At 36.8% G+C, this 24,068-nt stretch overlaps 1 protein-coding gene across 1 annotated transcript in view; it reads right to left on the reverse strand.

The window, feature by feature from the left end:
• Positions 1-491: 491 nt before the first annotated feature.
• UBE2U (ubiquitin conjugating enzyme E2 U) overlaps positions 492-24,068 on the reverse strand; it is a gene marked incomplete at both ends in the record, with an annotated part of 46,687 nt that continues 23,110 nt past the window's right edge. The window contains 4 exons of the mRNA XM_081306343.1: positions 492-619; positions 5,470-5,561; positions 13,860-13,941; positions 22,424-22,512. Coding sequence (XP_081162469.1) covers positions 492-619; positions 5,470-5,561; positions 13,860-13,941; positions 22,424-22,512 — 391 coding nt within the window. The remainder of the gene's footprint in view (positions 620-5,469; positions 5,562-13,859; positions 13,942-22,423; positions 22,513-24,068) is intronic.

The raw sequence follows: 24,068 nt of genomic DNA on the forward strand, positions 1-24,068 counted from the left end.
CCCTGTAAGGCTTCTTTCCCACTTTTTGGCCATGTAGGCAAGATAGGCAGTGGGCATTAGAAGAAAGGATAAAAGGGGCAGGTCACCCTCACTAAGGCAATTTGAACCCCCTCCTCTGTAGAGGTCTCTCTCTCTCTCTCTCTCTCTCTCTCTCTCTCTCTCTCTCTCTCTCTCTCTCTCTTCTATCCTTTAAATAAAACTCTCTGCACTTGCCTTGGCATTTCAAGGATATTCAATCTTCAACGGGGAAGAATGGGACTCAGGCCTGATTCTCAACACCGGTATCAATACCATTAATTGGGCTTAGTTCTAAACAAAGCAAAGCTCAAAATTCTAAGCAACATTCATTAATTTATATTTGCCTTTTTTAAAATTTTTACTTGATCACCCTAAAAAACAAACAAACAGAAACCAAGTTCTGACAGTCTCCCAAAGTTGCTCCACGCAACTGAGCTAAGGTTAAGGTTGTTTGTTTTTTAAATCCTGGAGTGTTAGGTCTCATCTTCTAAATTATCTACACTGAGAGTGTTGGTCCAGGCAACCAGGTCATCCACTTCCTTTTCCCAGGACTCTGCATCTATATCATCATCTCCAGCATATGAATCTGTAGAAACTTTATCTATGGTGAGAAAGATGAAAAGCAGAAATGTAATGCACATAGCAGGAAAAGCAACCTGAAGTGTTCCTGGATTTGTCACATAATGATGAAGGTCACCTGAGTGAATGCAAACAACTTGGCTCAACTTTTAAATTTTGCATTTTAAAACAGACTTTGTGTCACAAATCATTCTTTCCTTTTTGCTCAATCTTTTTTTATTCTTTGCTAGTTCATTTATTGGACCTTTATTTACCAAGTCCCAATTGATTATAAAGGAAAACATCTTCAGAAGCACAATAGGGTAGGTGGGAACTTGTTATTATGTTCACAAAATAGGCCACGAAGATAATCATCCTAATTGCCTTATATTTTGTATGCTTTCCACAGAATAGATTCTGGAAAGGCTGCATCTTATTGTTATTAATCTTGGAACAATTTAGTTAGTATAGATATTAAAACTCATGCTGATTGGGCTCTGGTTAATGCCAAGTGGTTTATTTCCATTCACTCTTGTTATCAGTTTGGGTTCAGTTAGGAAAACAGAGCCACCATGAGAGTCAGTGTTTAGTACAAGACTTCAGCATTATCCAGGTGCAAGAGGACCATGGGAGGGCTGGTCTGGAAAATCTGAGAACTATAAGCAACTACTTTAGACTGACTCATGGGCTTCAGTGGGGGAGAGGAGGCATTCAAGGAGTACAAGGAACTACATGCACACAGCTACCCAAGATAGGGCAACATGAGGAATTCCTGAAGACATCTGTGGAGCCATCAAGTCTGTGAAGATGGACTTTGTGAAAAGATAAATGAAATAGCTGTGATTGAGGAAGTCACCTTGCCCGATATGCATAACTTCCCAAGCATAATGTCCCCTTCTTCCCTCCCATCTCTTGAATCTTAGGAAAGTCTTCTCAATGGCAGACTATGACATGCTAAACCTCCCTGTAAAGGAACACAAAATTCATTCCTTCTCTGAGTCATATTTCCCTTTGATATTTTATACAAGCTCACTATTGCTATCTAATAAACAAAATTTTAGTGACATACAATGATAAGTATTCCTTTAGTTCACGCATCTGTAGGTCAGATGGGGTTGGCTTATTTGGCAGGGGAATGTCTGGCAAACTTGGTGGGGAAAGCTCAGCGGCTCCACACCTCACGTCTTTCTCTGTGATCAGAAAGCTAGTCCACACATGCTATTGTGATGATGACAGCAAAAATGAAAGAGCAAGCCAAGTCCTACACACCGTTTCCAAACCCTGGGCACAGCGTGCTCACTATAATTCCATTTATCAAAACACGCTCTGAGGCAAAGCTTATTTTGTCAGGATAATATCCGTTCCTGCTCCAGGAATGGATATTTCTGAATGATAATCCAGTTTAACACAACCTCTTGGGAATAGTCTTTTCCAGAGTAGATGCAAAGAATGGTCTGCCATTTGCAAAGAGGACAGGGCTCAGTACTGAAGATCTACTCAGTTTCTGGACATTCCTTAAATTGTTCTTCCATCCAGCTTACCTATTTTTTGCCCACACATTATGAGTTCATTCCATTTTTTCCAAAATCACAGGGCTGCTAAAATATGACAGCTGTATTTCTTTCTGTCATAATCAGTTAATTTGCTTTGATCACTAAATAGCTACTCTATGACAGGTACCGTGCCATGAAGACTGAGAGGAAAGCAGACCCTTTCCTCAAGGAGCCCACTACTCATCAAAGGAGACCAGCAGTTAAGGAGATATAAAGGAAACAAAATATAGATTTTATAAGGCATTTTAACAATGTGATTCTCAGAATTATTCAAAATTTATATTACTATGTAATTTACTATAAAATTGAATCATGTCATTTTAAATTAATGCCAGATCTGCTTTCTACTCTTGGGTTTTATTCAAAGGTATTCATTCCAATTTGGATAGTAAAAGGAGATATCTAGATATCTTTGGGTAACTTCTTATTGTTACCTCCAGCACTGACATATTGAAACCAAAAGGCGAATTCAGAAGAACACACTTGGCTGAAAAATGAATCCATAAAATATCACGGGTTCCATGACAATGGTCACACATTCAGTGGGACCAAGCGTCCTTCTGGATTTGGGTTCAGGGGTGAGTGAAATCATGAATTTGCATTTTTTTTTGCATTTTCTCCTCATGTCTATTTCAAAAAGAGAGTGATTAGAAACAAAAGGATGAAGAGATTTAGGACTTAGGAAGCAAGAGAAAGAACCTAAGTAGAGTTATAGGTTAACACCATAATTTCTGCACTCTTAGTTCATGATTTTTTCCCTCACCATTTATTATGCCATGTCTGACTATTCTATGAGGGAAAAAGTGCTGTTCATTCATGTGTATGCTCACTTTCCCTTATTCCTTTGTGTATGCCTTTCCTCTTTCCTTCAATCTTTATATTGTATTTGAAGAACTATTAAAAGTAGTTTTTCACAATAAAAAAAGAGACAATGATAACAGCTTGTGTGGCAGACAGTCTCAAAGGTGGCCCCGTGGGATCCTTCATTCTGGAGTACACCCTCTGTGAAATCCCCTCCCTTTAGGCGTGGTGGGACCTATGACTTGCTTCTAACCAATAAACTATGCAAAGATGATTAGATCTCACTCTCATGACTATGTTGCATTACATAAGATGCCATCTCATTATCTGACTTTCCCTAAAGACTATCCTTGCTGACTTCACAAAGTAGGAGGCCACACTGGGAAAGCCCACATGGCAAGGAATGTTGGGTGGCCTTCTGGAGCTGAGAGAAGCCTCCAGCACACACTTAGCAAAACTCCAGGGCTCTCAGTCCTCAGACAGAAGAAAAGGAATTCTGTCAACAACTATACTGGATTTGAAGGCAGATTCTTCCCCATTTAAGTCACCATGGGAGAATGCAGACCTATTGACACTTTGCCACCTTCCAAGATCCTAAGCTAAAAATCAGGCTAAGCTCTGCCTGAATTCCAGGCACACAGAAACTGAAATACTGTATTTTGTTTTTAACTGTTAGTTGTGTGTTAATTTACCCAGCAATTGAAAGTTAATACACTGTGATATGTCCTTGATAGAAATTCTATGATAACCCACAGAGAAAGTTTCATAGAAATGGTAATACAGGTTGGGTATGCCTTACCGGAAATATATGGGACCAAAAGTATTTCTGATTTCAGGATATTTTTTGATTTGTTTTGGAATATTTGCATATACATAAGGAGATACTTGGGGATGTGATTCAAGTCTAAATACAAAATTTTGTTTCATATAAAGTTTATATACATAACCTATAGTTAATTTCATACCATATTTTAAATAATTCTACACATGAAACAAATTTTACTGCAAGAAATTTTCCATTTGTGGCATCATATTGGCCCTCAAAGAGTTTGGAATTTTGAAGCATTTCAGATTTTTGGATTTTCAGATCAGGGATGTTCAACTTGTACCTGAATGGAATCCCCAAGGATGCCTAGATATTAGAAAATAAGAAGGGGAAGAAGAGTGTTTGGAGTAGGGGTATAGGGAAGCAATGTACTTTTCAAAAAGTTTTTAAATGATGCAGGGAAGAAAGAATGATGACCCACTGGCTCAGTGTGGCGTTTAGGGTATGAGGGGAGAGTGGTAAGAGATGTTCCTGAAAAAGTAGGCACATATTAGGCATCGGGGACTTTCCATGTCAAAAAGTATATTTTTTTTCCTGAAGGAAATGGGAAATAAAATAGTTTAGACCTGGTGAAAATATAAGCAGATCTGAGCTGTAGAAACCAGTGTGACAAAGCATGGACAGATGTTATTGTTATCATTAATGTAACTAAATGATCTCTTCCACGGATGCCAATGGTGGGAATGTTGGGGCAGACTGAAGAGGGGTAGAAAAGTCATGGAGGAGTGAGAGTAAGGCTGCAGAAACAGCATCTGGTCAGTCCTTGTAGGTCCCCTGAGGTCTAGATGAAGGACTAGCTGGAATCAGGGTGGTAATTTGTCGGAGGGTTTGAGTGGTATATGAGAGTGTGAGGAGTAGCTGCTGAGAGCTGTGAAGCAGGACTGCAAGAATCACTGAGCCTATTACAATAATAAAATAGTAAAAGGACACTATTGTACTTAACAGATAGGTGACAAGAAAAACGGTCACTAATACTTTCCAGTACTTCCCAGTTTACAAAGAATTTGACACACACGGAGTCCTTTAGTCACAAGGGTCCTGTGAGATGGGGCAGGATATAGAAACTAATATTTACAGAAAATCTTTTCTGCGACCAGTATCAAATGAGGAGGAAGGAACTGCTCAGAAGTTAGGTAACCTTGACGTAATTACACAGAGCTGGGACCTAAATCCAAGTTTTCTGATCCCAAGGGTGATGGCTTTCCCTCCATACCAGCTGACTTTCGCTCTAGGTCACCAGCTCTCTCTATTTTGACTCAGGACTTGCCCCCAACCCATCTCCACAATTCTGGTAACTTAGCTAACATGGTTCCTTTCTTTTCAGCCATATTGCCTGTGGGTCCAAATCTACAATGAGTTTTAGGGGTCAGTTAATGACGACTTTGTTCTGGCTGTTTCTTTACACTTTGAAACTTGCCTTATAGTTTCAAGCCTATTATAAAGGGTAGTAAGCTTGAACATATAAGTCATCCAATTTTGTGTGTGTGTGTGTGTGTGTGTGTGTGCTGGGGATTGAACCCAGGGCCTTGTGCATGTGAGGCAAGCACTCCACCAACTGAGCTATATCCCCATCCCTGAGTTGAAGCAATCTTAGAGGAGAACACAAGAATTAGGCCCCTGTATTCAAATGTATTTCAGCTGAAAAAAATTTAATTTATTATTATAGTATTTTAATTGTAAAAACAAAAAACAAATAGGCTGAATCCGATTTACCTGGAGTTGGCCAGAGAGGCTTTTCAATTGAATCATGGACTTGGTGAAGCATTTTGTTTTCTCTAGCAAGATGAGACTTGGTAGCAGCATACCTACAAAGGGAAAAGGAAAGAAAGAATCTGAATTCCCAAATGAATTTTGAGAAGTGTACATTACATCCAAGGAAAAGAAATCTAACAAATTAGACAGAAAAGCAAAAAACAGACTTTGAGCATAGAACAACCATTCTGAGTGCTGATGAATAATAAAGTGAAATTATTTCAATATGTGGTTTCCAAAACAAATACTAGTTAGGAAAATAAACAAACATGATATAAAATTGATATTGTAAAAGTAATGAAAACATCATGTGGTACAGCAAAGAATATTAGTTTCCTACGGCCACCACAATAAACTAACACAAACTTAGTGACTCAAAATATGGTTATTTCCCCCTTAAGATATATTCTATGTAGATATATTCTAAGACCCCCTGCATTGGGTCAGTGGGTGTCAGAAATCACAGGTGGTACCAAAGCCCATTATGTTTCTCCTATACATGCATGCTTACACTTAATATCTTTTCTATCTTAACTAGTTATTACTTATTATGGTCATAACATCTGTAGTTTGAGGTACAAAAGAAAACCTGGGACAAATTTCTCTTTCCTTCTTTACAATTTCACAAATAGAAGATTTGGTTTTACTGTAAGATCTTAGCCTCAACATATGATCTTTTTGTCTTTCTTATTAAGTCCAGAACATTCGCTAGACACGATGGTGCATGCCTGTAATTTCAGGAACTAGGAAAGCTAAAACAGGAGGATCACAGGTTTGAAGCTAGCCTGTGCAACTTCATGATTTTTTTCTCAAAATTAAAAGAAATTTTAAAAATTGGGGGTGGGGACTGGAGATGTAGTTCAATGGTAGAGTGCCCTTGGGTTAAATTCCTATGCCCAGTACAGGGCATGCACTCGCGCTCTCTCTCGCTCGCTCTCTCTCTCTCTCTCTCTCTCTCACACACACACACACACACACACACACACACACACACAAACACACACAAAGAAAAAAAAGAACTTTCAGTTTTCACTTAAAAGAAGAATTTAGACATTAATTCTAGTTGTTCCCTGGTATTTCACACACCTTCTTTTCACATACATTTCTTTTTTTTTCTTTTAAATCATCTTTATGGGTTTTTTTTTTTTTTAGCTACTTGAGTATATTTTGTAAGATGCAGAATACCTGCCTTAGGGCCCATATCTACTAATTCCATCATCTTTATCACTTATGAATCTATGCCAATTGATTCTTTCTCTCTGGTCCTGAGTCACATTTTCCTGCTTATTTGCATGACATGATTTTTTATGCAGTGCTAGAAACAGCAAATTTTACATTGTTCAGTGCTGAATATTCCTATAAATATGTTTGTGCTCTGTTCTGGAATGCAATTTGGTATCTTTTGAATCCTTTTTGTTTTTGTTGTTGTTATTTGTTTGTTTTTTTTATTTTTGGCACCTGGGAGTGAACACAGGGTACTTAACCACGGAGCCACATCCCCAGCCCTTTTTATTTTTTGAGACAGACAGAGTCTTGCTAAGCTGCTCAGGGCCTTGCTAAATTGCTGAGGCTGGCTTTGAACTTTCCTCCTGCCTCGGCCCCCAGGGTCACTAAGGATTACAGACACGCACACCCTGCTCTGAATCAGTTTAAAACCGTCACAGCTTACTTTTAAACTTTTTGTGGTTCAAAGATAGCCTTTATCTAAGGGCTAATTTGGTTGGTCCCATGACCAAGACATGACCCTTCTGAAATCTATCCCATGTCCCTTAAATTATGAGGTCTCTAGCTAGCAGGAACACAAATAATTTTATAAGCATAGATTTTGTGAACCTTTCACTTTAAAAAAAAATCCTTAGGATTTCGTTTTGTTTTGTTTTCCTCAGGGCAAACTGGGCTGTAGGAAACAGCCTAGCATGATTTATACCTTTTCCCCTCTACCAGTCAGTCTTTGTCTTCAGAATGATATAAATATTATTATCTCCTTTTTAAAAATTCACTCATTTGCCTTTATATAACTGAAAATACATGTTTTGCACGCAAAAATATTTCATGTCACTAAAGAAATGCAAATTAATGCCTACAATGAAAAAAACCTTAGCTGCTGGTTCATTTTTAAGTTCTTTCCTAAATTTGGCAGCACTATGAATTGCAACATGTTCTTGAAAAACAGCTTTATGTGCATAGCAAGAGTCATAAAATTGATTGTATCCTTCCATTAATAGCCCAGCTTTTGTTAACATGTTCTAAGGGAACTTCTAGACATTCTCATTTTATCTTTCTGGTAAAACACAATCTAGTAAGTCTCTGGGGAGTAGGTACCTCCTTCCTCTCACCTCTGGGAGGGTGACCTTGAGGGGAGCCAGGGAAGGCATCAAATTCCTCTGGTCCTACGGGAGGGGACTGAGGGAGCTTGAAAGATTAGGGAGAGGGAAGGAGACAGAGGGGGAAGAATAAAAGAGAAGATGGAAGGAGAAAAGGAGGGAAGAAAGAAAGGAAAGAAAGAAGCAGGGGGAGTCCCCTCAAAATGTGGGAGAGAATCAAAGAAGCAGTTTCTTAGGGAAAAAATGTTTCATATGAATTTTTACTTATATCAAAACTCTCTTTGAGGCATGGGGAAGAAGGGAAGCAACCTTAAGCTACGATGTTTATAATATAAGAGGTTTCACCAATTCTGTGCTCTAACCAGAAATCACAGCAGTTTGGGTTACATTCTGAGAGAAAATTTGATGAAATGAATTATTTCCATAAAAGGGGACCAAAAAATATAGATTTCATGTTTAAAAAAAAGTTGAAAGAATTGGATTTGCTTATTCTGAAAAACAGAAAATTTAATGGGAGAAAAATATGATAACTATTTTCTAAGACTGAAAGGGCAATTACACAAACCAGAAATGGCCTTATTCGTGTTGTTTCGAAGAATAGGTGGCATACTTTCTTTTCTTATATAAAAACATCCTTTCATTCATGCCTTATGTCCATCCCCAAAGCCATCGCAGGTCCTCAGTATCAGACATGGTGCCTGGCACACTTGGGACAGCAGTGAGTGTGGCACTGGGTTGGCAGGGTTAAATTTCAACTCTGTTACTAAGTGTGCAACCTTGTGGAATCTTATTTTTTTTAAACTTTTTATGATATGTTCTTCAGAAAGTAGAGATAATTCTCATTTTCTGGACAATTTTGCAGACAAATGAGAATTTGGAATGGTTGATACTGTAAGGTGTTAAGTTGTAACCTAGAAGAAACAGTAGAGCTGTTTGAATGCTTGTTACTGAGCTCCCTTTATCTAAAAACACCCAAGTAAATGCCTGGTAGAAATTATTTTTTAAAGGGATTTTTTTTCCCTTTGTCTAAATGTCTACATTTCACCCACATACCTATATTTTAAAACATAGTGTTAATTCTCTTTTTAGTCACAAGATGGCACTCAAGGTTTAATCTTTAGGGAATAAAAAGATTCCTACAAATTGCATTAGATTATAATTATGTAAACCTATAAAAACAATGTTTAAATTCAATATCCCTAAAAGGATAACACATACATTAAATGAAAGTTCTCAGCATGAATTTTTTCCATACACCAGGAGAAAAGGGAATCAAACTTAAGCATACTAAAAGAAAGATGACATGTTTTTGGAAGTTAAAACACATATTCACAACATCAGACACTAAAGCAACTTAGAAATAATATATGTTATTACTCCTTAATTTATAAAGACAAGACAACTACAACCAGAGTATATTTCATAAACATAAGAAAGTTTTATATTAGTATTTCATATAGCAGACGTTAATTGTTTTTCCATGAACAAAAAGGGAAGCAACATTGTAAGATAATAAACTGTGATGCTGACAAAAAGTTAAAAAAAAATTCCTCAAAAGGCAGATTTTTATGTGTGCATGCATGCAGTTGAGTGGGCCATGATTTTACACTTACCTGAAAATTTTAAGCAAAAGTACATATTAGTAGGCAAGTAGGAAATACTTGTTTTAATTTTTAAACAAAATTTGCATTTATCAATAATCTCAGGCAAGCTCTCGTTAATGTCTTTGTGCCTAAATTTTTTCTGTTGGTAAACCATAAATAACATTCACTTCTAGTTTTACAGAATTTTCAAGAGGGAAGTGTCAGGAGTGGCAACTTGGTTGAAAAGGGGAGCGAGGAGCCTTCCTTGAAGCTGTCACCAGGGTGAGCCAAGGGGTGTGACTTGGAGTAGAGGTTAATTGGTTGTTTGGAGTAGAGGCTAATTCGTTGTGGCTCTGAAGGAAGCTAAGGCTATATCACTCAGAAGCCTGGCTGTCAACTCCACAGGGTGGCCAGCAGCACCTCAGGAATGAAGAAAGCCTGGCACAGTGATGGTACTTTCCCATGTTACTATTTCCTGTTCCCTCTACACCTCTGCTTATGGGCAAGAACAATGTTCTTCTCTAAAGCTACACTGAATGTAAAACTCCACCAGAATTAGTAACTTTTCTTTAGAAAACTTGATGGCTGCCAAAACTTAGATGACTGATGCAGATTTCTCTGTTTTTACATAAGCAATCATTAACTGTAGAGCACAACACAATTTTATATGTGCATAAGCGAGAACACTCAAAAGAACAGCTTTCATTACTTTCTCTCACTATGTTTCTAAAGAAAATAAATACAATCTGCTGATTAGATTCCGGATTACATTCTTTCCTACATCTTGACAGAAAAAAAAAGCATTTGCAGGAAGATCCAAGAGACAGTCAAGGCACCAGGAAAGAAAAAAAAACAGTAGAAATGAATATAAAAAATGATTAGTTAATGAATATTTATGAACTGATTAGTATGACAATCAGTATCTGTTAATAGTAACTAAAACATGTGTAAAGTTCCATAACCTGTCTAAAATATTCAAGATAGTAATTTATATTTCTAGTTTTTATTCCATTTATCACTATACCCTAATACTCCTAAAATAGAACAATAATCTCTACATTAGAAGGGGGCCTTAAAAGAAGTCTACAGCTAAATTTTATTTTTCCTAAAATTAACTGCTTTCACATTTAATCTTAAGGAGAAACAGGATAAGTATGTGCCTTTCAAAAAACATTAGTTCAGTGCCTACTATTTGCCAGGCACCAGGCTAAGCATGGAGAATGCAAAGGTATACCAATAGCCCTGTCCTGGTCACTCACTGTGAACAGAGGAATTTCTGCACCACAGTTTCTGAAAGAGACAAGGAAAGGGCACTACAGGAAGAGAGGACAAGGGACCTGGGGATGCCTGAGAATGTCAGGTACAGTTTCACAAAGAGATGTTTGAGTTGGATCTTCATGTCATGCTTGTGAAACACTTTGTTAGGAACAGGGCAAGTGGAGGCAAAGAGAAGGAAAAGGAGCCACAGGCATCATGGGTCCTACCATAAATGAGGTCGTGGTAGGTGTTGTTTTCTAGCCTGACAAAATTTTGTAATCTTTATATATTTCTGACAGATGATTTTTGTTCTCTAAAATGTTGGAAGCCTGACTTTCATCTTACCCTCTCTGCAAGAGCTAATGTTTCTGCACCATACTGTATGGTTTTAAATGTATGATCTCATTCAAGAGATTCAGTGCACAACAACTTGGCCAGGTAGGTCACATTATCTCCATGTAATGGATGAGGAAACAAGCTCAGGGTGGGTAGGAATCTATCCCAGATCTGTCTGACTCCAAAGCCCATGCTCTTTCCCATGCTGCTTCCAAAGAAAGATTTTCCATCTGTGAATTGAACTACGGCCTCAGCAGAAAAGGCATGAATAACAGCACATCTTGTGAATACCTACCTTGTGCCAGACACCATTATAAGCATTTACATGTTTTAATTTGTATATTCTTCACAGCCTCTTTGTAGGAGAGGTACGCTTATTAACTGCTAACAGATACAGCTGAAGCCCAAAGAAGTCAGAGAACTCTCTCAAAGTCACAGAGCTGGTAATTGGCAGGGCCAGGACTCAGATCCAGGCAGTCTGGCTCTAGTGCCCTGAACTTATATACTCTATGCCCTGTCATTTAATTCAGACCAAATCCTAACTCTGGGTCACCAGCAAAGACACTGCTGAGAAACTTAGCTCAGGCAGAAAGCACAAATGGGGAAGAAATGTTAGGTCCCCAAATAAGAGTAAGACAAATCTCATGTTGCTTAAGAATCAGGAATTGATTGATGAGGGTAGGGGAGGACTATAGGGGAGGACAAGACAGTGACAGAAGAGGTAAAAAAAAGTCTTTTTCCTTTACACTATGCAAATAAAATATTCCTAATTTGCATTTTTCTGTTATTCTTAAACAGGAAATGTCAGTGCAAGGAAAGCATTTCAAATATATATTAAAGCAGAGATACTCAATAGCACATACTGTGTGTACAAACAGACCGATGACTCACTTACATAGATTTCCCCACATATTTGTCATTTAAGTCTCTATAAATTAGCCACTTCATCATACCTTGCATATTTTGATGCACACAAGACTTGTTCTGAAAAGAAATCTAATTTCACCATTCTTTAGATTTTTACTATACTTCTACACATTTGCAAGTTCAAATATTTATGCCACAATAAAATGTATCTTTTAAAAACCTTATTAAAAAGGTTTTTTTGGACTAATCACTTCCAAAATTCACAGGAATTTGATTTAAATATATTCTCATCATTTGATTTAAATATATTCTCATCAACCACCAGATGGCATAAGGTGTGAGAGTTTTATTCTGACAGGGTCACTGTGCACATGATAACTTGACCTATAACTTCAAAATAATGTACTTGGAAGAATGTTCTAGCACTCAAACAGCTCACAATTATTTTTGCCATATGTAGAAGTGGGTGAGTAAGTTGAAAATAACATGGTCCTACTTTTTCTAAACCTTTGGGTTCTGTGGGATACTGGTGTTACATAATGAATCAGTGATCAAACAAATAAAACAAAGCAGTTCCTTATTAAAGGAAATAAAAAAGGAAGTCATGTCAAAGCAAAATTAACCTCATATTCTAAGTAAGTGTCCTCAACTCTAAAGAAAATTGAAATTTGTCTTTAAGAGAAAAAACAAAACAAAAACACTTGTACTCATGTCTAAAAAAAAAAAAAAAAAAAAAAAAAAAAACTTCTCTTCTGCCTATAATTTATCCTGAAAGTAGAAAAGTATCGAATTCAAAAGCTTTCCTCTGCTTTGGCTTGAAGATAAGTTGTTGCAGAGGTCACCTAGGGGGAAAAAAAAGTCCAACTAAAACATCCAATCTGAACGAGAATGTTAAATAAAGGAAAGTTTATTTTAAGAACTGCAACTTCTACACAAATTAAAAATACAGCCCATTATTTTTATAGGTCCTGTATGTCCACCTAGAAAAAAGAGAGCAGAACTCTAGATAGGGCAGAAGGGTGGGAGAGGAAGGGAGGGGGCATGGGGTTAGCAATGAGGATGGAATGTGTGGACATTATTATCCAAAGTACAGGTATGAAGACCCAAATTGGTGTGAATATACTTTGTATACAACCAGAGATATGAAAAGTTGTGCTTTATATGTGTAATAAGAATTAAAATGCATTCTGCTGTCATATATAAATTTTAAAAATTAATTTAAAAAGAATTAAATGATAGATCAATAAAATAAAAAGGTAAATGATAAAAGATAAATGAAATAAATTTAAAAATATCAAATTTTTCACTCCCCTGGTTTTATGTAGCATGTTTATTGAGCACCTTGAAAAAAAGACACACCAGAATAAGAAATGACTTCAACCCATTCAGTGCATAGAGGGGGGGGGGGGTCTGTGCTCTGGCACACCTGCCTTTAGGAGCTGAAAATCAAAAATGGATTAAATTCCCTTCCTTAATGTGGTCTAAGATCAAGGATTCCAAAGATATCATAATAATTTATCTTTGCATTTTACTACAAACTTCCTCATTGGAGTTAATGTATTTGGTTCCTAAGTGAGAAATCTTTGGAAGAAAAAAAGATGATTGGAGCTATGATAAGGGTGAAAATCTAATTGGTCGTATATAAACAGTTTTTTGTTTTGTTTTGTTTTACTATTTCTAAGTTTCATGTTGGTAAAGACATGAACAAGAGGGGGTGGGAATAAGATAATTAAGGGGAAGGTGTTGTGAGATTTCTTCACTGTGGCTCACATAGTTTCCCCATCTTCAGCAGCCAATAGAGAAAAGATGTTTTCTACCTGGGTTCATATGAAAGGGAGAAATGATACTTTATTATTGTTTTTATGCTTTTAAGTTGTTATTTCCAAGAGTTTCTTTTGATGGTTCAGCTAGATAATAGAAAGTGGAATGATGGATATTTCAAGTTAATAGAATAATACCATTCAAGGCATTTGAAATTTCTTACTTTAACTTCCATTCTTTAGGATGTCCTTTATCAGTTTTCTTCCATTTATAATACTCTCCAATGAAATGTGGATCTCCAAGCACTGAAATTAGAGTATTAAAATAAGGAGCTATGCATAGATTCTTTAACAACTGTTAAAAGTTGAAAATAACTCATTTCTCATTAAGTCATTACAGGGCAATGCTATATACCATATAGATCAAATATGTGACAATGCTCAGAAACTTTCCAAATTTCTTTCTTTTATTGGAACTTTGTAATATTCAATATTATTTAAAATGAGTAGGTTGTGAACCAAAAGTTGTTTTCATTATAATGATATTTGTTTATATATCATTTATGTTGTTAAATAAAATTTATGGGAGACCATTGTTTTGGGCCGAGATCTCGCACTAGGCCCCAACAGACCAACCCCAAATCCCCAGTACTATGCAGTCAAACTGAAACTTTAAGAAAGAAGGAAAATTCCCAAACTGACCAGTTCCACCCACCAACCAAAACTAAAGATCCACGGAACCACTCAGAAGGGACCCAATAAACCAGAACCTGCATTGTGAATAACCAATCCACCTTTTTTCTTATCTTCTTTTCCACTTTCTGTAGTACTAGGGGATTGAACCCAGGACTTCTTACTTGCTAGGCAAGTGCTCTGACCACTGAGTTACAGCCCTAGCCCATTTTATTTTTTGAGATAGGACCTTGCTAAATTGCCCCAGCTGGCCTCAAACTTGTGATCCTCCTGCCTCAGTCTCCTGAGTAGCTGGGATTATAGGCATGCATCACCACGCCTAGCCCAATCTTCTTTTGGCATTATTGTTCCCTTGTTCCTGTTCTAGCTGCCTTGCAAAATCAACCTGCTTGGCCATGCCCCGGGGAGCACTTAGTTATTCTTTAGAAGAAATGCTACCTGGTTCATGAATCACTAACAAAAGTCAATGTGGTCATTAAATTTGCTGAAATTTTGGTTTTTGGCAATAGTAATAAAGACAGTATTAAGAGAACTCATATAGCCAGGCACAGTGGCATGTGTCTCTCTAATCCCAGCTATAAAGGAGGCTGAGGCAGGAGGATTGTGAATTTGAGGCCAGCCTGTGTAACACTGTGAGATCTGCATATTAAATAAAAGATGTCTCATAAAAACCACAGACACTGTAGTTTAACAAGTTTCTAATTTAGCATTCAAGTTGAAAAATAAAATATTGGAGTTGGAAGGGACATTGCAGATCTTGATCTTTCACAAAGCAAGAATATCAAACATATTCATCAAGATCTGACCTTTGCCAATGACAGAAAACACTCCATTGTGTTGTTGGGAAGCTGTCCATTCTTTTGGCAGATACAATAATGAGGGCTACGATTTCCTCCCTTCATCTGAGTGCTGCAAATTACCATTGATCCTCGCTCTGACCTCTGGAGCAATAATGAGTAGGCTGGTTCCTTTCCCAATAGGACAGAGCCTTCTAATATTTGAGGATAGCTCTCAAGGAAGTCTCAGCTCTTTCAACTTCTTCTTAGGACATGATGTCCTAGAGACAACCATCTTCATCATTCTGATGGCAAACTTTGTTGGTGTTTCTGTTAAAATTTATGTACAGGGCTGGGAGAGCAGCCCAGGGTTAAAACACATGCCTAGCATGCAACGAGGTCCTGGGTTCAATTTCTAGCATGCACTCGCACACACACACACACACACACACACACACACACACAGAGTCCAGAAATGGATCAGGATCTTGATTTAATCTGAATAGCAAAGATGCAAGTGGAATTACTACCTCCCTTGATTTGTGTGCTACACTTATATAATGTTGGCTTAATTTGCAGTCACATTACAATCACTGGCTTATAAGTTTGTGATTGATTATAAACCTTATGTCTTCAATCAGATTCACATCAAATTTATTGAAAACCTAATATGATTAAGACATTAGTAAATTTTACATGAAATATCTCACCTTGCACAAAACTCAACTCAAAGTGGATTAAGAACCTAGACAATAGAACAGAGACCTGAGTCTACTAAAAGAAAAAGTAGGCCCAATTCTCCATCATATTGGCTCACATAGACTTCCTCAACAAGACTCCTAAAGCACGAGAAGTAAAATCAAGAATCAATAAATGAGATAGCATCAAACTAAAAGGCTTCTTCACAGCAAAGGAAACAATCGAAAACATGAACAGAGACCTTACAGAATGGGGGAAAATCTTTACCACCGTTACCTCAGAGCATTAATCTCTAGGATATACAAAGAACTCAGAAAACTTAACAGCAAAAAAACAAATAGCCCAATTAATAAATGGGTAAGGGAGCTAAAGAGACACTTCACAGAAGAAATACAAATGGTCAAAAATATATAAAAAAATGCTCAACACCCCTAACCATTAGAGAATTGCAAATTAAAACTACACTGAGACTCCATCTCACTCCAGTCAGAATGGCAATTATCAAGAATGCAAGTAACAACAAATGCTGGTAAGTATGTGAGGGAAATTGCTGGTGGGACTGCAAATTGGTGCAACCACTCGGGAAAGCAGAATACAGATTCCTTAGAAAACTTGGAATGGAGCTACCATTTGACCCATTTATCCCACTCCTTGCCATATACCCAAAGGACTTAAAATCAGCATACTATGATAATGCAGCCACATCAATGTTTACATCAGTTCAATTTCACAATAGCCAAGCTGTGGAACCAACCTAAGTGCCCTTCAACAGATGAATGGATTAAGAAACTGTGGTATATATACACAATGGAATAGTACTCAGCCATAAGAAGAATGAAATTATGGCATTTGCTGGTAAATGGAACTGGAGAATAGCATGGTAAGTAAAATAATCTAGTCTCAATAAACCACAGGCGGAATTGTCCCTCAGGTATGTGGATGCTAATCCACAAGGGAGGGGAAGATTAGAAGTACTTTGGATTAGACAGAGGGAAATGAAGGGAAGGGAGTGAGGATGGAAATAGGAAAGACAGTAGAAGTAGACATAACTTTCCCATGCTCAAGCATGAATATACAACCAGTGTAATTCCACATCATGTTCAATCACAGGAATGGAATCAAAATTGTAATGGGTTGCACTCCAGATATGTATAATATGTCAAAATACACCCTACTGTCATGTATATCAAAAAACAACAAACATAAAAATTTAAAAAGAAAATTTGACTCCACATTATGTACAACCACAAGAATGGGATCCTAATTACAATAAGTTATACTCCGTGTATGTATAATATGTCAAAATACACTCTACTGTCATATATATCTAAAAAGAACAAATTTTAAAAAATGAAAAAGTATGGTAGGATTTAAAAGTTAATGAAGGACTGAATAAAAATTTCTGAAAATAGAACATACAAATAGGGGAAAAAATTAGAACTATTTATTTGGATTTAAGTTCCTATTTTAGAAGACAGAAGATCTTCAATAACCATACTCTTTAAAAAAAAAAAAAACAGAGAGAGAGAGACAGAGAGAGAGAGAGAGAGAATTTTTGAAAAATATTTATTTTTTAGTTCTCGGCGGACACAACATCTTTGTTGGTATGTGGTGCTGAGGATCGAACCCAGGCCACACGCATGCCAGGCGAGTGCGTTACCGCTTGAGCCACATCCCCAGCCCGAAGTAATATACTTTTGATGGGACTCTTCATTATGCTTTGTAAAACTTTTAAATTTACTCTCTTGTGAATGCTATTTCCTTTTGAGGTTTCTATTCAAGAACAATACATATATTTTCTTTTTAAAAATGTTTGGCCTACATTTCATATTTGAATATGTATGGCGGGCAGTCTCTTCCTTATGTATTAAAAAACCCAAATGGCAAGGTCATCTTTCTTGAAGAGTCCCATCAGTTTTATATCATCGACTCATTTTCTTCTTTGCTTTCTCTCACACCTGAGTGGAAAATGCCACAGTACTTTGTACAAATTTTCATTTTAATGATTCTCATATTTTATCCCTTCACTTATCTCCCACTGCCTTCCTGTAAACTTCTCAAAAGGCTGATCACAGTGTGTATCTTCACATCCCCACACAGTCAACTGTCTAGATACAGACGTTCAATGAATGATGCCAATTGGAGAAAATGGTGAAGGTACGAGGGCAGGGGAATGGCAGAGAAACAAAGAAGAAAAGATAAGTGAAATTTTAGCAGAAGTTGAAATTCCTTTCTACCACTTCTCACCACCTGGCTTGGGGCTTCCGTTTTTAACAAATTTTCTAGAAGTTGAAATTCCTTTCTACCACTTCTTGCCCCTATGGTGGCAGTCTTATAATCCATGGTTGAAAAGCATCTTCTCAATTATTTCCATAAAATAGGATCATTTTCTGTTGTGCCTTCTAAGGCTTACTGGGCATTGTTTCCACTCTGGTGTGTGTGTGTGTGTGTGTGTGTGTGTGTGTGTGTGTGTGTGTTTTATGATGCTGGGCATCAAACCCAGCTACCCTTTGCTACTCTGGGTTTTCATGACACCCTTTCTGTCCAATATCAGTGGAAGTTGACCTGAGATTTTCTGCCTGCTGGGAGTGTCACATTCAAGGAAAATAACAGTTCCAACTTGCCTCAGTGTGTTTTATTTTCACAAATACTGTCTTATGCTAATCATGGAGCAAATTAAAGCAGGGTGGCATGCTTTTGTCCATCAGAAGAAGTGGAAGATGAGGAGCACAGAGTTGAGAGACTATCCTGAACTCACCCACCTGTCTGTGGCCAACTAGGACAGGGCTGAGTTGCTAACTTGTGACATCATACTCTTCCCAGCAGAACCTTCCCAGTCTGCATTGCAGTCACTTGGGAGCTTTAAAAAATGACGACTGCCTGGTCCTTCTCCCAGAGATCCTAATGGAATTGGTGTGGGGTGTGCCCTTTATGTCGGAATTTTTACAAGCTCCTCAGGTGGTTCTAATGAGCAGTCAAGCCTAGAACCACTGCCCTGGAAACAGACTCCCTGTTGCACCTAAAGGCATTTGGGAGACACCTGCTGAGCCTCACTGCAGGCTCAAACACTCAAAAGTTAATGAAAGACTCCAAGGGTGAAGGCAAGCATCCCCCTGATGCTCCAGGCCGTTTGGTTTGTCTTGATGACGGCAAACAAACTTTGGGATGCCTACATTCAATATTACAGATCACACTTGTCTGAGGGAATTCTTTTCCCTAACATAAACATTTCCTTATGGAGATCATTTTCTGTTGTTAAGGAGCTGTTGCCCACAACCACATGTATTGGTTTGTTCTCTGCCAAACCTTTTATTAGCCATTCCATAGTGATGGACAGAGAACAGTGGGTCATTGGTTCACTTCCCTATATGAGTGCCTATGATTATGAACAAAAAATTATAATTATTGATAAAAGTTTTGCCTATATTGCAGAGATGAATTTAAATCTCATACTATAAAGAGATAACTTGCTGTCATAAAGACAGTGTAGTGTGATAGAGTAACACATGAGGAGTCAAAGGATATGGCTCCAGTATTTGGACCACAGCCTTCTTAATTAAGAATAGGCACATTTATTGAGCACCAAGTGCTAGTCGTGTTGTAAATGTTTCAACCCTATGAAGTATGTGCTGTGATTATTCTCACTTTGTAGATGAGGGAACATGGACACAGAGAGTGGGAAACTTACCCAAAGTCATACAGCTAGTAAATTGCAAAGCCAGAATTAAACCCTGGCAGTCTGGCTCCAGAATTTACCTTCCTTACCAAAATATGGTATTCTCCCTCCCATGTATGATCTTAGTTAAATTGCTTAGCTTCTCCTGGTCTTGGTTTTCTGTAAAACAGGCTAATAATAATAATACCTAACTCATAGGGTTGATATACCACATGCATGCCATATATGTGTTTGATGAATATTGCTTGGATAAATGAATTAAACGATGATATGCTGGAGTGATTCAAAACTTAATTTAGGTGGGCACATTCTATAAACTGTGTTATGCCAGAACAAACTTATTATGGCATCAATGACTATGCAGGTATTTGTGCACAAAGGTATGGGAAAGTGTTAATCCCCCAAATAAAAATATAACTACTCATCATTCATAAAACATACAGCTCTTAAAAGATGCACAAGAGTTTAATAATCTTACCATTGACAAGAATATAACTGTAGAAAATGAAGTTATTAGAAGTCTCCCTTTCATTTCTGAGTCATTGAAGAAGCATTCTATAATCTACAAGCTTCATCTTTATTATTGCCAGGAAATTAGGCCATTAAAAAAGATAGTGTTGGATCTCATCCAGCTGAACTATCAAAAGACAAAATGGCCAGCAGCACATGTAAAGTTTACATTTAATTTTTTTAATTAAGTGCTGGTTATTATTAAAGGTGAGCCCTTGAAACAGTCTTATAACAATTCCATGGGGCAAGAAGAGGCAGAGTGGCTGAAATCTTGCACCAAGTGCTAGATTTAAAGTCTCAGAAATTCTTCTGGGCTGGCAACAACCATTACCAGCTATTGCCTTTACAGTGAGGGTTGGATTACGTAGTTGGTTAGTGAAAAATGTAGAAACAACAAAATTAAAAATCTGGAGGTCAAACTCCTTGAGGAAGAAACTGCACTTTTCAATTATTCTTTATTGCAAGACAATCATTCCCGAATCTCCTTAAGGTGTGGCATGTGCTTCTATCATTTTTTTCTCTAGCAGTTTGGAGTTTCTAAGTGACCTATATATTTACATGTTATTCTATAAAGTAGCATCCTGTAACAGTTTGTTTTTTGATTGAAGGAATTTGATTTGGAGTCATTCCCTGGAGTGCATCAACAAATGTCTCTTACCACCATGTTTGTGCCACTAAGTGGCTTTTGCCCCTAAAATGCATCTCTCTCCTCAGTGTATGATGTGTAGTAGGTACTCAAATATGTTTGATGAATTGACTAAGCAGCACCTGACCACAAGTCTTTGAAATTAAACATTCATGTATTCTAGTACCAGAAATAATAAAAACTCTTTATACTGAGAGAGTTGCGAAAATCTGTTTATCTTAAAGAGCCATAGCTTAAGGTGTAGCTCAGTGGCACAGCATTTGCTTTAGGGGCTCAGGTTCCTAGGTGCCATACCCAGTATAACAATAAAAAAAGATGCTAATTTTGGAATGGGGATGTAGTTCAGTGATAGAGTGCTTACCTACCCTGTGCAAGGCCCAAATACCAAAATAATAATAAGAATAATAATAATAAGAAGAAGAAGATATTTTTAAAGCACCTTAAATTATTTTCCACCACTAATCTATGAGTAAGTAAGGATGGTAATAGGTAATGAATAATCACAAAATAATTAGTATCCAACCTTTTGAAAGATATGTGATTTCTTAAAAATTATGTATCTCACTTTTGGGGGCATTTGCTCATTGTAATATTATTTTTTGTTCTAATTCTAAATCTAACAACTTTTTGTAATAGTTAGGAAACTGTCATGATGATGAGATGAAATATTAAAGAGACTCCAAATTAAGGCAGTGCTCATGGAGTGGAGCTGAGTAGAAGCATTCATAATATTCTAAGATAAATCAGTCAATAAGGTTTAATGAGAGAGACTGAGAGGAATAAAAACAGATTACAGTTTTGGCAAGAAAATATAAAAACAGTGATCTCCCACTGACCAAGAGAGGGAATTCAGAAGACAGAATAGGTTGTGGGGCAAGAGGATGAATTCACTTTGGGACATATTAAATATGACCTGCTCATAATGCATGTAGATGAGATGTCCAATGCACAGTTGTTAATATAGAATTCAGAAGAGGGCTCTGCTTGAGATGTGGCTTTAGGCTACTGCAAAACATGGTAGTAGAAGAGGCCTTTCAGAGAGAAGGTAGAAAGCATTGAAAAAAGAAGTTATTTTTAAGGAAAAAGGCAGAGGAGTGCTCAGAAGAAGAAAATCATGGCTGTATGGTATCATATAAAGCCAGGAGAACATAGCTGATGAGAGTTTGAGAGATGGACTAAAAGTTCCCCCTGAATCTTAGGAAGTCACTCTACTAGCTTCAGAATGCACCATTGTGTCAGTAGGCTGAGGCAAATTCTTAACCAACTTAGATCCAAATAATGAAACAGTTATCTAAGAATCCAGTGAAATGGAACTGGAAAGGTGTCCAGCTCTTGCGTTCTGTCTTTTTGTTCTGTATGTGTGATGATAACAGCTGATTTTTCCTCTTAGACTGATATAATCAAATACCCCTAGGTTCTTACGTTTTTCTCTCTGAATTTCTACTTAATTCTTCCTCTGGCTTAGAGGATAATTGTGTTTAGTATTTTAAAGTCTCCTCCTGCTGCAAAGCTTTCTTAAACCTCATAAAATTAAGAACTTCGTCTTCTATTCTTCCAATTGCCTATCTTTCCTTCTTGGCTTTTAATCAGACTTTAGTTCAGGGCTCCACACAAAAGAGGAACTAAATTAATAGTTGTTGAATGAATAGTATATAGATCCAGCAGACAAGTTTATTGCTCTTACATAGCAGATATGTTGCAATTAGCCTTTGAAATCAAGACAAGCTGAGAATAATGAACAAATGAATATACACCGAAAGGACAGAGGATAAGGCAAGATCACCTTACGTGGAGCTCTGTAGGATTCTGTCGCTTTGGATGTGGCTATTCTAGACCATGTCTTGTAGTAATCATTAAATGAGATGGATTTAATTGATCTGAAAATATAAATAAAAATCAGACAATGAGTAGTTTGTAAATTTGCTTTTCAAAATTTATCAGAGTGGGGGCTGGGGTTGTAGCTCAGAGGAAAAGTGCTCGCCTAGCATGCATGAGGCTCTGGGTTCAATCCTCAGCACCACATAAAAATAAAATAAAGGTATTGTGTCCACCTGCAACTAAAAAATAAATATTTAAAAAAATTATCAGAGTGGATCATTCAGATAACATCTTGTCATAAGACATTGGACTGATTTGCAAATTCTAACAAACAATTCTCCTTTTTTAAAAAAATATTTTTTTGGTTGTTGTTGGACACATGGCTTTATTTTATTTATTTTTATGTGGTGCTGAGGATTGAACCCAGCGCCTCGCACATGCTAGGCAAGCACTCTACCACTGAGCCACAACCCTAGTCCCTCTAACAAGCAATTCTAATATGTAAATCTAACAGATGAATTTCACCCTCAGATGAAAACAAATAACAGAAAAGAAAATTGTCCAAATCATTTATTAATGAATGTAAGTGTGCACCCATCTGAATAAAAAGAAAAATATAGGTTTATGACCTCTATCTTACATATAACAATAAAAGAGAACTTTAAGCAAAGTATTATTCGTATACATTTTCTCATTCTGCAGTATACAGATTTCTTGCATTTTATATCAAATTTCAGTAAAATCACCTTTATTTCCTCCTTCTTAATGAGGAGAATTTTTTTTAGCTTTATTTTTACAGTTCTGGTCATTTTCAAAAAAGGAAAAAATACCTAACTCATTTTTAATCCTCCTGCCTGTACTTTTCCTTCCCTTTGTCAATATTACTATGTTCTAATAGGAGGGCAAAGATCATCATAAAGTATTAAATGGGCACTGCAAAACAATCTCTTAAACAATTGCATTTCCAAGTATTTTTACTACAAACTTTTTGAATGCAGAAATTCTTAACAATCTATAAACAAAATATTGCTTAGAGATATTTTTCAGATGTGTGAAAACATCTATGTAAGTCATTCACCAACTGAATGACTTACATAGATGTTTAAATATTAAATGTAAACTGTTTTATGCTTGTTTTCTGATTTTTAAGTTCCTAGCTCTTTGAAAAAAGAAGCAATTTTTCAGTTAGAATGAATATTTTAGCATTAATTTTCATAGATGAATCATAGGTACCTTGAAGTAAATATTTGTCTCAATTTGGAAATTAATGGAGCAATATCTAAATGTGTTAATGCATTCATTTGTTTAAGTAACAATTACAGACACCTAGTTTTAAGACTAACATTTTTCAAATGTGTTATTACTTTCCCATTCACACTTAAGTAGAAATCTGAAACTTGGAAAAGATAAATTAATCATTACTATTATTACTTCCAGAGCTGCCTGCTGTGATTTACCCCACTAAATGATATACTAAACTAACATTAATTTGCCAACAAAATGTTTCGGCATTTGGCAACAGAGGTAACAAAATGAAAGGCTGCATTATATCTCCTGCGTGGAAAAGCTTGTGATCAATTTTCTGTCACAGATCATTTAGCAGACAACAATGACC

This window comes from Spermophilus citellus, assembly GCF_964194105.1.
Source record: "Spermophilus citellus genome assembly, chromosome: 9".
In the NCBI taxonomy this organism is placed as follows: domain Eukaryota; kingdom Metazoa; phylum Chordata; class Mammalia; order Rodentia; family Sciuridae; genus Spermophilus; species Spermophilus citellus.